The following is a 15,152-nucleotide window of genomic DNA, read 5'->3' on the forward strand; positions in this document are numbered from 1 at the left end:
GTTGGTGAATAGTAATGTCCGTCCACGGCAAGGTATCAGAGGACAACGGCAGCTGTGATGGCGCGAACGGGGAAAGGTATCTACCATGTGCTGCCTCCAGTCTCGTATCGGCTAAATTAACCGTTGTGGTTGGAGACACCCACTTCTCCGAGGATAAAATGTTACTCGTTCAGAGCTGTGACTATTTCCAAGCTCTGTATCGCTCTGGGATGAAGGAATGTCAGCAGGAAGAAATCCACCTCAAGTCTCTGCGTGCTCGAGGCTTCCTCATTGCCCTGGCAGTTTTACGTGGTGAGATGCCAATTCTGAATGAAGACGACATTGTCGAAGCCATTGAATGCGCTGCTTTCCTGCAGGTGACATCACTCACCAAGCATCTTATCGACCTCATTGACGCCGATAACTGTCTGCTAATGTATCACACAGCTGCAACCTTTGGCCTGATGGATCTTTACCACGCTGCTGCGCTGTTCATTCGAGATATGTACAGCGACCTGGAGAAGGACGTCAAGGCAACCTTGCCATCAGAGCTGGTCTCTTATGTGGAGTCTTTGAGTCCCAGTGTGTTTATGGCCGTAGGGGCACATGTGACTTGTGGTGGGGATAAAACTGTGCACGCCTCCAGGACGGTCTGCTACCTGGATGAAACCGGCAACAACTGGAAAGTATTAACAGACCTACCACTAGAGGCCAGCACCTCCATGGCCGGAGTGACTGTTTTAGACAACAAACTCTACATCGTTGGAGGCGTTCATGGAATCGATAAACAGGCTGTGGACTCTAGTTTTTGCTACACCATCGAAGACAACAGCTGGAGCAGGATTGCTGGTCCGGCACAGCTGCGCTATAATCATAACCTTGTTGGTGTAGATGGTCATCTTTATGCCATTGGAGGAGAATATGAGAGAACAGTGATGGACAGTAGATGGACATTCGCAGCTCACTTACCTCGGCCGGCAGCAGGAGCAGCTTACACCAAAACCATGAGCAGGATATTTGTGTGTTTATGGAGGCCAATGGAGACCACAGAGATCTACGAGTATGTTTCAGGGAAAGATGAGTGGCGGCTCGTTACCACGCTGATCAGGCACCAGAGCTATGGCCACTGCATGGTGGGCCACAGGGACAACGTCTACATCATGAGGAACGGCCCGTCTGACGACTTCCTGAGATGCCTGATGGACTGTTACAATCTGAGCTCGGGCCAGTGGTCATCCCTGTCGGGACACTTCGCCAACAGCAGAGGTTCTCTGTTCACTGCTGTGGTGAGAGGTGACTCTGTGTTCACGCTCAACAGAAGCACGACTCTAGAGTACACAGTCGAGGGTAAAAGCTGGAAGCCCCGGCGACAGATGGAGGGTTTCCCCAGAAATGGATCTGTGTGGACATTTCTGCTCCGGCTGCCGGATGCGTTCATGCTGCAGAAGTGACTTTGTGTGGTCTGGAATTCATTGGATTGTCTACATCGTTTGACCCTCTCGTTACACTTGTTTCTGCAGACCTGTGCTTCAATACATGTAATGGATCATTCTTGTTTATTACATCTAGTGTAATGGTTTTGGTCATTTCTCCCTTTTGTTCTGTTTGCTTCCTGTCTCCTCCCACCCGAAGTCCTCAGTTTCTGTCTCGTCTTGCTCAGTCTCCTGCCTGCCCCGCCAATCTCACCTGTTCCTAGTTCCCCAATCTGGCTCACCTACAACTACTTCAAAATCACACAATCAGCCCTGTCTGTATTTGACGGTCGATCAAAAAGTTCAAAGACTGCTCCTGTTGAGGGTGAATGGTAAGTAGCACTGAAATCCATGGAGCAGGGGGAAGTTATAACCTTTGTTCGTAACTATTCTGAGTTTCAACGCATTATTATCATTAGCACCTGAGTTACACATGGTTTTGTGAACTCTGATCTGGGCACATGGCAATTTCGCCATGGATATGAGAAGAGGGTGCACATACAATTTTGTGTCAGACTCTGGAAATTGACAACAAGACCCTTGAAATGCTTCAGAAAGCATTTCAATAAAGAAATTAGCTGGGTGGGGGTGTTTTGAGTGATCTTTGCATTTCAAGAGGGGCAGAACGTCACTGCCAAAAACCACGAAAGGCGCATCAGGTCAAGAGCACAACCAGGTGGTTTCTTTGACATTCGGCAATGTTGTGCACCATGAATTAGTCTCCCAGAGTCAGACTGTCAACACCAAGCTGTTCTGAGATTTTCTGAGACGTCTAAGGGGGAAAACATTTGGTTTGAATTGAAAACCCCGCTACCGGATTTGGCTCCTTGAAACTTCTTGGTGTTCCCCAAAACCTTTGACACAAACTTTGATGTGCGCTCTGTGTCTGTCAAGTTTAAGGTGCATGGATTCCGTGCACCCAGACCAGCGCTCACAAAACATACAAAAACCCAGATGCTGATGTTGATCAAGTGACCATCTTGGAGTACTTACTCACCACAAAGCTTCCCTTGGATTTATGCACGTCATGGTGTTACACGTTGTTCACACACACAACAGGAGAGGTCTCGTAACTTTTTGATCCACCCTGTATATGCTTCCTTATATGCTCAAACCTAAATCAGTAGCCATTAACAACTTTAGAATGGGCTAACATAATGTCAATGTGGATTAGTTCAAGAGCTGGCCCTGATTCTTTTTTCTTTAGGACTAACTACTGGCTGAGCAAGCTGAGGTGTCAGGTGGTAAAGATGTGAAGATGATGGCAAAGCTAGAGGCATGTTGTTGTTTCCCAGTTCTGTGCAGCTTACACAAGATGGATGCCCTACTGAGTAAAGGACAAAAAGCTACAATACTTGTTAAGTGTGTCATTTGGCTTTTTGGAAGAACAATTGGCAAAAAGCAGGAGAGCTGTCTGAAAAGCCTTTGGTTGAGAAAAAAGTGAGGGCCTGGACCAATAAAACAAATCAATAGCATGTATTAATTGTTGATATTCTATAACTACTAAGTGTAAGTATTCAGTCGATAATACAGTACAACGCTGACTTAATAATTACATTTAATTACATGACAGGAAGTGTCTACAAAGTTGTATTTTGTATTGTTTTGCATGCATTTCCTGTCTGTGCACTGCATGCCACCCTATAGAGGAGCTCTGCAGGCACACATTTGTTGCAGCCATTGTACATGTTGTTGCTCTTGTCTAGAATCTGCAGTACCGATGGCTGTACCATGGCGTTTTCAGCATTTTGGCATTGATTAAGTACTGAAGTATTGGTTCTTGAGATGGCCCAAGCCTAAACAAAATACCGGTGTCACTTTGGTACATGCCAAGAACCTCGGCAGAATGTAGCTGCAGCAGTAAATGGGACAATGTGAACCCTGTACTACAGAAGCTGCAAGATAGGACAATTACCTTTCATAAATAGTCCCGCATAGCAAGACCATTCTCCACCGCACCGTGCCAGTGCTGAAGAATGGTATCGCTGCACCCGTATGTCATTCTAGAATTAAAAAAAAAAAAAGCTCTGGCTTGTTTGTTTCTCTTTAAACCAATCGTAGTGATCTGGGGTGGTGCTAAGCCCAGGATGCAAATTAGTGCAGGAGGGAGTTGGTTGTGGTGCAACAATTACAAGTGAGGAAACGAGCAGTAGATATTAAAATGGCTTAAAACCCAGCAAAGGACTAAAAAAGTTGGCTAGCTTTGCTCGCTCCTGTAACATTCTTTTACAGGACTCCTTTTTTCTGTGGGATTTATTGATATGAATGTTTTTATGTTGCCATAGTTTATTGGTTTACAAAAGAAAAGCTTAAAAAGAAAGGTTAATAAAAAAGCATAAATACATTGGAACAAAACTGTTTTTCATATAGAATTTCAAATCTTCCATTAATTGTTGGAATAAAGCTGTGATTTATCATAGAAATCAGTAACTTTGAGTGAATTTGATAAGAAACTGAATTTAAGAGATTATTTGTGTAACTGTGTGCCTTCCAGGTCCATCAGGATGTGTTTAATAAATGGTATTGTAATGCAGTCAGTGCGTCGCTGCCTGCTGCCGGCTCTCATGTAAAGTCCACTGTTCCTCCTCACACAGAGCTTCTGTTTCCTGCGGCAGCCTCTGTTTCCTGTTGGCACAGACTGGCCGCGATGATGATGATGATGATGATGATGATGATGATGATGATGATGATGATGATGATGATGATGGAGGTTAACGGCAGGCAGAGCCAGGCACCACGGTCAGCTGGGAGGGACGCCAGCAGCAGGCAGTGATCCTAAATCTGACCGGCTATACTGAGCATAGCCGGGGTCAGGTCAGGACACAGCGCTTGGGCTGATGCCCTCCATAACCCCCCAGCTGGGAATGAAGCCAGGAAGCAGAGCTCTGACTGGGTGATGGATATGTGTCCATCTGCAGACATTAAGCAGGTTATCAGTGTATGACCACATGATTGGAGGGTGTGCTGTCTGCTTTGCATTTCTGCACATTCTCAGTTCACGTACCCAGAACAAAACGGCTGCTGTTCTTCTTTGTATCAGCTTTGTGTTTTTCCTGAGTGGTGGAATAATTAAGTACACTTTCTCAAGTATGATACTTCATGTTAAGGTACTTACTTTTATTTTCCTTGACTGTTACCATTTTACGTGACTTTGTACTTTTACTTCAGCCAGTACTGAAAATTTTAGCTTTTGTTAAATAAAATTCCAGCTGAAGTAACTAGATAATAAACTTGTAAATTATGTTTTATTATAAACCAAACACCCAGCAGTATATTATGTAGTTAAAGTAACAATCTCTGTGGTCTGAGGCTGATGTTTTTCCGACTTAGTACAATTCACACACATTCCAAGACTGTTTCATCTACTAGCAAAATGAATGTTTCCATCACAATACATACAGTGGAATTGGAGCATATTCACTTTTTGGCCACATTACAATGTAGATTTCATTGCAAATGGATAAATATGCCATTTTTACCATCCATCTACACTTCATAACCCATAATAAAGTGGAAGCACGTTTTTGAAATTCATTAAAAATCACAAACTGAAATCTCTAATTTAAAAAAGTTTTCAGACCCTTAAAACAGTATTTTATTGAAATCCCTTTTTGGAGAAGTCTCAACTAAAACTTTGGGCATTTGCGAGGTTTGGCTACAACACAATGTGTAGTGAGGAGACCAGAAATTAATAAAAATATTCAAGCAGCTTCAATTTGAGTTGTCAAACACTACAGAATGTCTCCCTTTAGTTTAGAGTGTATACGGCGTGTTGGAATTTATTTAGATGTCTTTGTGAAGTGGGCTGTCACATTCCTCTACCACTAAACTGTAGGACATGAACAGAGCATTAGTCTTACTAATGTATAAGCACGGCCTAAAATAGTCACCTTACATCTTGAAAGTCAGATCAAACTGAAGATAACAGAGACTCTCGCTGCAGGCAATGTTCTGGTCAGTTTTGGTTCGTCTTCATTTGAGGATAAAGACTTTCCAATCCAACAAAGAACAGCTTAAAAAATGAGCTCTGTGATAGAAAACACTGGGATGGCCGGTTGAAAAAAGGGAAGTGCGTATTTTTTTTGGCTGAAGGCTGAGGTCAGCGAGGTGACACGCGCTCTATGATCTCTGTGTTTACATGCATGTGTGTTGTTATCCAACCAGCAGAGCAAGAAGTAGGTTAGTCTAAAAACAGCCTTCACACACATGCGACACACTGGTGGTCTGAAGTGGTGATGTCATTGAGTCTGTGGTGCAGCTGACCCCTGGAGTGGCCTCTGAAACCGCTGGCGCTCCATCAAACCTTCAACCTCTATGCCTCAGTCACTATGAAACAAGAATATGTGGAAATATTATTGAAAAATAAATAATTTACTTTTCAGAGTACCGAAATTTTTTACATAAATTTGGAAAGACCCAAAGTCAACCCTTTAAAACTTCATAACTTGAGAAATCCCCCAGAAACTAATTGAAATATTAAATGTAATGTTCTCCACTTAAGTCACACTTACTTAAAATGGACAGGTTATTAGGTGTTTTAGATGTCAACCTTTAAAGTTCTTAATTATCAAATTGACTAGATTTTTAAGGGGACATTTGCATCAACACCAGAGCAACCCAATGATTAATGGATAGATTAAGTTATTATACCTATACTAAGGAAATTCAGTAGATTATTATGTAAATTAAAGCTATGCTGTACTTTTACATAGAAAGGATTGTTTGATATATTCTAGCCTTTGCCAAATGAGTTAACACAATGCTAATTTAACCTATAGATGCAGGATAAATCGACGTATTTCACAGGATACAGAGATTCGTCTTCTTCTTTCCCATATTGCTCTCTGCAAACAATATTATCTGGCTACTCATTTTGGCGAGTGGGCACTACTAACCTGGTGCAATTTTTGATATCACCCTCCGTCGCGATTGCAAGCCACCTGAGCAAATACTAAAAGGTGACATGAAAATACTGCAGACCACTGATTGGTCAGCGAGAATCGTCCCAACCACTGCGTCACCATGGACGTGACATAGAACATCCTGCACAAACCCCACATTGTTAACTCATCAAGCTACAGTTGTTTTTTTTTTATTCACTAGAGTATACTGGATTGATGGCAATCCATAATTTTTTTCTTGCTGCCTTTAGTCTCCCCTGAAACAAAATTTGTCTCCTTGCTGTGACAAACAGCTTGACAAACAGTTTGTCTAATGCATTAGAACTAAAGATTTTCATCCATCAGGAGATACCGCCCCACCAACGACCCCTCCTGCAGCCTGTGAGACAAAGGCGAGAGCTGTCTACTCAGCACCAGTGCACAAAGTTCACACTTTCAGACTTTGAGACCGTAAATGGTTTTCTCCCTCAGTGGGGGGAAAAAGAGCCTATTTATAGACTTTGAGTGAGGCAACATGAAGTTGGCCTTCTTCAAACAATTGTAGCATTAAGGAAACTGTGTGTGGTCTGTGCGAGGCATGGCCATCATTCAGCAGTAAAAGGGTTCTTAAACACGGTCAATGAATTGGCTCATTTTACTGTTGGTGGCGAAAGGTTTTGAAGGTTTATCGAAGTGATAATTTTACGTTTTAGAAGATACTTTGGGAATATTGCCACCACAGTTCAGTAAATATGAAACTACATCTTGTTAGATGTAGTTTCATATTTGGTTAGACCAGGGACCAGGGACGACTACGCTGTCTCTGTCTCAAGGCAATAAAGTCCACTTACATCTACTCGTTAGCTCAAAGTGTGACATATTTACAATAGTTTCTGGGAAATCTTGTGTTTAACGAGAAAGCTGCTTTACAATGTCCTGAATTATCGAGTTCACAAGAATGTGTTTCCTGAGATACAGACAACAGCATGAAAACATAGTGATCAAGTGATCTTTAGCACATGAATATGAACATATTTTGTACCGGGGAGAAATGTTGAAAGAAGTTATTTTCTTTTTTCTCGGAAGGGTTGGGAATAAACCTTTCTCCAAATAACCAAACTGTTGCTTTGAAGATACTTTAACCTACATTTGTACGAAAACAAAATCAATTGGCAATAAAAAGAAAATAATAATTTGACCCACAACTTGAGTATTATGGTTTAACAGGCGATGTTTTTTTAGGGGGGAAAAAAAACCCTCTGTACACTACCTGCTCAGCAGCAAACAGCAGAAAGACACTGGACATAGAGATAAGGTTGAAGGAAAGACAACCCAAAGTCATGAAAATTGAGGCAGGAGGCAGAGCCAAAAGGTGAGCTTAAGGCTACTTACAGGATGCTGGTCCTTTTATAAACACAACAAGGAGCTGGCAAATATTCAAATGCCAGAAAAAAAAGAAGTCTAAATCCCAACTAACACAAGGAAGCATACAGGGGTTAAAGTCGTTATTAGTAATGAACTGGGCCTGTTTTGGAAGATTATCACAAGTTCATCAGACTTTTGGGGGGGTATTTATTTATGATTGTGTTCAGTCAAATTTCTGAAATTAAAATACCGTTGTATATATATATCTGTAGCTATGGACACATGCTAAGAGTAATTCTTCTGATTCTAAACTCCCTTCCAGGATGTTGAAAAGGTCTGCTCCGAAAACCTCAATGCACACTGGGATTTTTTTCTAAGCAGTTGAGAAGACCACCTAACAGTTAATGTGGCAACCATGAGATGACCTCATTACCTGTTATCTCTCTGCTGTCGTCTCTGAAATAATGGCACAAGAAGACTCACATGCTTCAGTGTCCACATTCGTTTGACAGTTATAGATTATCGCTATAAGCTGATTCTGACAGAAATAAATCAGTGGCTGCCCGGAGGCAGGGAAATCAGTCTAAAAACTGATGGACTAGAAAAGTGTGCAGGACTTTGTAAAAGGCAATGTTCTAAAACTCCTATGAAGTAATTTTAAACTTCAGTTTTATTACTCTTCATTTCAATTTCAGTCTAGTCTCACTTTTTTTGATAAAACCCTCAGGCCTGAAGGTAACAGGTGTCCCATCCTTTGTGTGCTTTGGTTTTAAATGAGACCCCCACCCACCGTCCTCAGCATAAGCAGACAATGATGTGTGACTCCCATGAATATGAAATGTATGAGTGTGTTTTAAAGCAGCTGAGCTTCTCTGTGTGCTTCCCTTTAACCAGCCTCGTGTGTGTGGACAGCCTGGAGGCGTGGCTGAAGACATTTCTCACTGGGCTTGGAGACAGCTGACCTCTGACCTCTTAACTCCTCTCAATGTTTTTTTCACGTTGAGTTGCTATTAGTGTCATAGCACACAAGAGGCCGCTAGTCATTCATCATCAGAATTCTCAAATAAATGGGGATAATTTACAGAGACACTGAATGCATTTATCACAGTTGTCATGAGGATAAAAATGGTTTGTGTTTTTATGCTCCTTTAGACCGATTTTTCTGTCTTAAAACATGCACGTTAACAAGTTCCTTCAAAGTTTATGTGAATTAAACCGTTGCTGATTCTGTAGCTGACCATTTCCTGCAGACAAGTTGTGGCAGAACTCTGTTTGACACAGTGGATGGAGGGAAACAAGTGGTTTCCACTGCTTCTAGTCTCTGTGCTGAAACTAAACGCATTATGGATGTCTGTGCTGGATGCACAAAAAAAACAAAAAAACTTTCACATTACTAAGGCTTTTTTTTTTTTAAGGCCTTCAATAAACACTTGGTGTATGCAGCATTATACCTACTTTATGGAGCACAAGACAACTTTGCACAAAATTGTAAAATTGGAAGAAAAGTCATGTGAAAATCACAGCTGCAAAAATATCATTCTGGGCCGAATATTTTCACACAACCGAGGTGCGATTATTGCTCAATAAACACATGTACAGTAGACTGTAGCTACTGTGTGGCACACATCCTGAAAGCGTGTTTCTTCTACTTCAACTTCAAACATTTTTAATACAAGTCCCCACTGGTTTTACAGTGGAAGAGGTTAACTTGTTACTTCAGTTATATGTACAGTGGTGATCTAAAAAGACTGACAGCACATTAAAAAAAACATGTATAATAGTCATGTCAAATTATTAAATAATCAGAAAATTTGAAGATTCAGAAATATTTAAAAACACAAATAAGTGGGGACATTTCAAAATGAAGAAGAAATGTGTAAGGAGTCCACGTGTGGTGCTGGCTAAAATAAAGACGTAAGACCTCTGAGTAGCAAAAGTCCCTGTCGACAAGTAAGATCTCCAAAGATGAGAAACGAGTCCAGACACCAGGAATGGGCCGAGATATATTCTCCTATAAAACTCCTATTTACTGAAGAATCCAAGTTAGAGATTTGGGTCAGTAACAGAAGGGTGGATGTAAGGAGACAAACAGGAGGCGCGATGAGACCGCAGTGTATCGAACCCACTGTGAAACATGGTGGTGGAAATATTCAGGTCTGGGGATGTATTGCCGCTCCGTACCTGCATGAAATCGACTACACCTCGACCAAAGAGAAGTAGCGCTCCAGAGAGAGAGAAGGATTCATACTTTCATACTGCAGAGGGATAAGGAGCCCAAATACACTCTTAAAGCTTTGCCGACCCAATTGAAGACCAAAGACAACCCAAAAAGTGCTAATTGTCTCAGACTTTCCTCCACAGTCACCTGACCTCAGCCCCACTGAACGATTGTGGGGCAGACTGAAGACTGAGAAAGCCAAAAATTCCTGACTTCATTAAGACGCTCTTTGAGACATTGTTAGATCGTGCTTGGTTCTCAGATTATTTTGTTAAAACTTGTGCTGCAATATAAAGCAGCCAGATATAAGTAGTATTTAATGTGAAACTTTGTGGAAAAAAATTGCACTAGATTACATCATGAAATTAATATATTTACAATAAGACTGTATTTAAATGACGACGTCAAAACGAGCTGACAACAACGTGACAGAAAAAGCCACAGGTTTAGTTCACCGCCCTCATCTGTCTCCTCCACACACCACACCTCCCAAACACCTCTGCTGCCTTCCCCCCTCCCCCATCTCTCCCCCCTGGTGAGCTGCAAGGCTACCGGACCTGGCGGCATCAGCCCCGTGGTCCTGAAGACCTGCGCCGTCCAGCTGGCTGAGGTCCTACAACACCTCTTCAACCTGAGCCTGAAGCAGGAGGAGGTCCCGGTGCTGTGGAAGACGTCCTGCCTGGTTCCTGTCCCCAAGAAGACAACTCCATCTGGCCTCAACGACTACCGTCCGGTTGCCCTCACATCTCATGTGATGAAGGTGCTGGAGAGGCTGGTCTTGGCACACCTCAGGCCGCTGGTGAAATCTTCTCTGGACCCTCTGCAATTTGCGTACCAGCCTCGTGTGGGAGTGGACGACGCCATCATCTACCTGCTGCAACGAGCTCAGTCTCACCTGGATGGAACCGGTGACTCTGTGAGAATCACTTTCTTTGATTTCTCCAGTGCATTTAACACCATCCAACCACTGCTGCTGAGTGAGAAGCTGCAGGTGGTGGGGGTGGACACGTCCACCGTCTCCTGGATCAATGACTACCTGACAGGCAGACCACAGTTTGTCCGTCTGGGCAGTGTGCTGTCTGATACGGTGGTCAGTGGTATTGGAGCTCCTCAGGGAACTGTTCTGTCTCCTTCCTGTTCACCTTCTACACCACTGACTTCCAGAACAACTCAGAGTCAAGACATCTGCAGAAGTTCTCTGATGACTCTGCAGTGGTAGGATGTATAAGGGACGGACGGGAGGAGGAGTACAGGGCAGTAGTGGAGGACTTTGTGGAGTGGGCGGGAAGAAATCACCTGCTCCTGAACGTGGCCAAGACCAGAGAGATGGTGGTCGACTTCAGGAGGAAGGCGACGGCTCCACAACCGCTGAGAGTTCTGGGAGAGGAGGTGGACATGGTGGAGGAGTACAAGTACCTGGTGTCTCCATGACAACAAACTGAACTGGAAGACCAACATCAACGCTGTCTACAAGAAGGTGATGAGTCGACTCTTTTTCTTGAGGAAACTCTGATCCTTCAATGTGTGCAGCAAGATGCTGGAGATGTTCTACCAGTCTGTTGTGGCCAGTGCTTTGTACTTCACTGGGGTCTGCTGGGGGAGCAGCATTGGAGCCGGAGACACCAACAGACTTAACAAGCTGGTTAAGAAGGCCGGCTCCATCATCGACTACAAACTAGATAGTCTGGAAAAGGTGGTGGAGAGGAGGACGCTGAACAAACTATTATCCATCTTGGATAATCCTGTCCACCCTCTCCACCACCTGCTGCAGGGACAGAGGAGGACATTCTCTAAAAGATTCCTCCAGCTCCGCTGTCACTAGGACAGATACAGGAGATCATTCCTGATACAGGAGATCATTCCTGATACAGGAGATCATTCCTGTCCACTGCAATAAGACTTTACAATAACTCACCTCTGGCAAAATCCATCACACAACAATAACACTGTTGGTTGTCTGTTTTCTTGTTGTTTAAATCTTTGCACTATTGTTTAGTTAGTTTTAATTTAATTTAATTATTCTATTTTATTTAATTCTATTTTATTGTGCATATACTGTGCATTTCTATATTTTATATTTTTTACTTTTATTTTATTGCTTTCCTGTATCTATAATGCTGCTTTAGCAGAAAAAAAAAAAGTCCCCTTGTGGGATTAATAAAGTATCTATCTATCTATCTATCTATCTATCTATCTATCTATCTATCTATCTATCTATCTATCTATCTATCTATCTATCTATCTATCTATCTATCTATCTATCTATCTATCTATCTATCTATCTATCTATCTATCTATCTATCTATCTATCTATCTATCTATCTATCTATCTATCTATCTATCTATCTATCTATCTATCTATCTATCTATCTATCTATCTATCTATCTATCTATCTATCTATCTATCTATCTATCTATCTATCTATCTATCTATCTATCTATCCATCCATCCATCCATCCATCCATCCATCCATCCATCCATCCATCCATCCATCCATCCATCCATCCATCCATCCATCCATCCATCCATCCATCCATCCATCCATCCATCCATCCATCCATCCATCCATCCATCCATCCATCCATCCATCCATCTATCTATCTATCTAAAGCTGTGGGATATATTGTCTTTGGCGCCTCGTAAAGTCAGAGGGCACCCAGGGGACAGATGGAGGTTTCGGTGCTGACTGACAAGCAGAAGACAACACTTTGTTGTTGTGCATTGGGTCGGGTAACAAGACCCTCCTTCCCTTCCCTATTCTCTTCAGAGGTCAAAGGTCAAAGGGTGAGCGGGGGTTGTCTGGAAACATGAGACTGACTGAATTCATTTACGTCAGCATCATATGTTCATTTATTCAAACATATATAATGTGTGCAAACATTAAACATTTATGAGTTTCCATTATTGAGTTTGCACTCTTCTAATTTTTTTTTTTTTTTTTTTACGTAAGTTCAATGTTACAGAGGATGTATTGCGTAACTTATAGGCATGTTACATCAAATATCAATATAGATTTTTTTTCCCACTATATCACCAGCAAGCTCTTACCCTGATATGGCTACTTCATAGATAATATATGATATAAGAGACATTACACTATCCAATTAGGAGTGGACAACCAAGACACAATGTTCATTGTAAAAAATTCGAATAACGGGAGGAAGGAGGGTGCAGTTAAGGACAGTTATTGTAAGAATTGTAATCCATTTATTGTAAGAAAAAAAATGTTTTGTTTTAATGTCAGGTTTTGTTTGCCTTGCTGTGTTGGTTTCAGCCTGTTATTGTTTCTGAATGTTTTGGATTTTGTGGAAATAAGTCAACCAAAACTATTTCTTTGGTGTTGTTTATTTGTATTTTTCGGGAAAATTAATCTCAAAGCATAAATATACAACATATGAAACTCCAGCAGTAGCAGCTTCCAAAGAATACAGTATGTAAAGCATGTTTTACATAGAAAGGTAACTTTGAATTGTAGTGCCCTCTTCAGACAACATAATGTCAGCATTCTGTGTTTTTACATGAATGAAAACAGAAACATTCAATTAGAATAAAGCAGTTTTAATTGAAATAAATATTAGAACGGCAATTTAGAAATGATCGTTTGTGTGAGCTTTGCATTAAGATCATCAGACATATGATGTTTATCTTTTTGCGATTACCTTACCCACAAAGCAGCACGATCATCAACAATTTGGAGTGAGATTTTTGTTATGTAACACAACAGAAATGGCTGATTTAGTCTGTTTTTCTGGTGCGTCTACAAGTTAGCACTCGGAGCGATGCGTGAACAGTCCCACGTTGGAATAAGAGCTATTCTTCCCATTCTGTTGAGGTCTCTGAAATGCTTGAATGTCTCATAAAATGTCTCAGTTTCATCATTTGATAAGTTTCTTTTTAGTCTATCTGCAATAAAATATTGGTTTATGTGAAATCATTGCATTCTGTTTTTATTTACATGTTACACAGCATTCCAACTTTTTTGCGATTGGGATTGGACATATAAATTGAATTTGCATAAGTGATGATGTAATAGATGACTCTGTTTGTGTATAATTTTATGGATTTGATCTTTTTGTTATGCATTTGATCTGTTCTCGTGCATTTGATCTGTTCTTATACATCTCATTTATTTCGTATATTTTTAAATGTTCCTTTATATCTGTCTTTTTATGAAACAGTTCATGTAATTTTCTTGCTGTAAAGCACTTTGAGCTGCATTTCTTGTATGAAAGGTGCTATACAAATAAAGTTTGTTATTATTAGTATTTATGTCTCAGTTTTGAGCAAAGACAATGTTGCCAGAGTATATAGGCACAGGTCATACTAACAGGGTAGTCTCTGGATTTAGTGGCGCAAGAATGGTTGTGTTGGTCATGATTAGCATGACCTTGTGGCTTTGAGCAAAGATAATGTGAAGACATGGGGCCCTCTTGATAACCCTAGTGAGATAATGGACACTCTCACCTTGTTGCTGAAGCTTTGTTGTAGGTGTTTTTTTGTACTTTGGCATATGGGCATAGCATGCACAGTGTTAGGATAGAATACTGTGAAGTAGTAAGACCTTTGGCAGATTTTGAGTCAATTGACCCTTGGGGTGTTATTCTGCATTAATTAGTGAATTCAATTCACTAACTAGGTGTGTCCAAGCCTTTGACTACTAGGCATTTATCTTTCTGAAATGGGTCATTCTCAAAGCACTTACACTTCAGCACCTAAAGTACCTAGTAGCTAAAGTGTAAGTATAGTCAATATAGTATATTCAGACAAGGGTGCAGTCTTGCAAATGGGCCATTCTCAAATACACTTTAGTGCCTAAGTCTAAGTTTGAGAATGAGTAAGTGTGTCCAAACCTTTGACTACTAAGCCTTTATCTTTCTGAAATGGGTCATTCTTTAGTACCTAAAGTGTAAGTATAGTCAATATAGTGTATTCAGACAAGAGTATAGTCTTCAAGGCTCTTGTCTGAATATTGTCTGAATTGATTTTCCATAAGTGAAAAAAAAAATAATCTGAAAATGACATTATCACCCCTTCCTTTATTGAAACACCCGTACCAATATAACCTTACCTAACCCTAACTTTAACTTCCCCATTACATAACAACCTGGTCAGTGGTCATAACTAATCAAGGTTACAAGCAGGAGCAGCGGAAGTGGGACATTCTCCGGACACCTGGCAGGGACATTTTTTTTTGCGGATGAATGGATAATTTTTGAGAACGTTTTTACTCCTGGTGT

The 15,152-nt window shown here is 41.2% G+C and overlaps 1 protein-coding gene across 1 annotated transcript; it reads left to right on the forward strand.

Annotated features, from left to right (window-relative positions):
• On the forward strand, positions 1–4,100 carry kbtbd13b (kelch repeat and BTB domain containing 13b). The gene is made up of 2 exons (XM_069719147.1): positions 1–1,517; positions 4,046–4,100. The coding sequence occupies exon 1, from the start codon at positions 15–17 to the stop codon at positions 1,428–1,430; it is 1,416 nt and encodes a 471-aa protein (XP_069575248.1). The 5' UTR covers positions 1–14; the 3' UTR covers positions 1,431–1,517; positions 4,046–4,100.
• Positions 4,101–15,152: the final 11,052 nt, after the last annotated feature.

The sequence above is a fragment of the Brachyistius frenatus genome, unplaced genomic scaffold (genome assembly GCF_029030835.1).
Source record: "Brachyistius frenatus isolate BFR_SWC_R1_liver_20210118 unplaced genomic scaffold, ASM2903083v1 Contig_208, whole genome shotgun sequence".
NCBI lineage: Eukaryota > Metazoa > Chordata > Actinopteri > Embiotocidae > Brachyistius > Brachyistius frenatus.

Excerpts from the sequence above, each read along its gene's own strand:
- kbtbd13b (XM_069719147.1), top strand. The coding sequence starts at position 15 with ATGTCCGTCCACGGCAAGGTATCAGAGGACAACGGCAGCTGTGATGGC.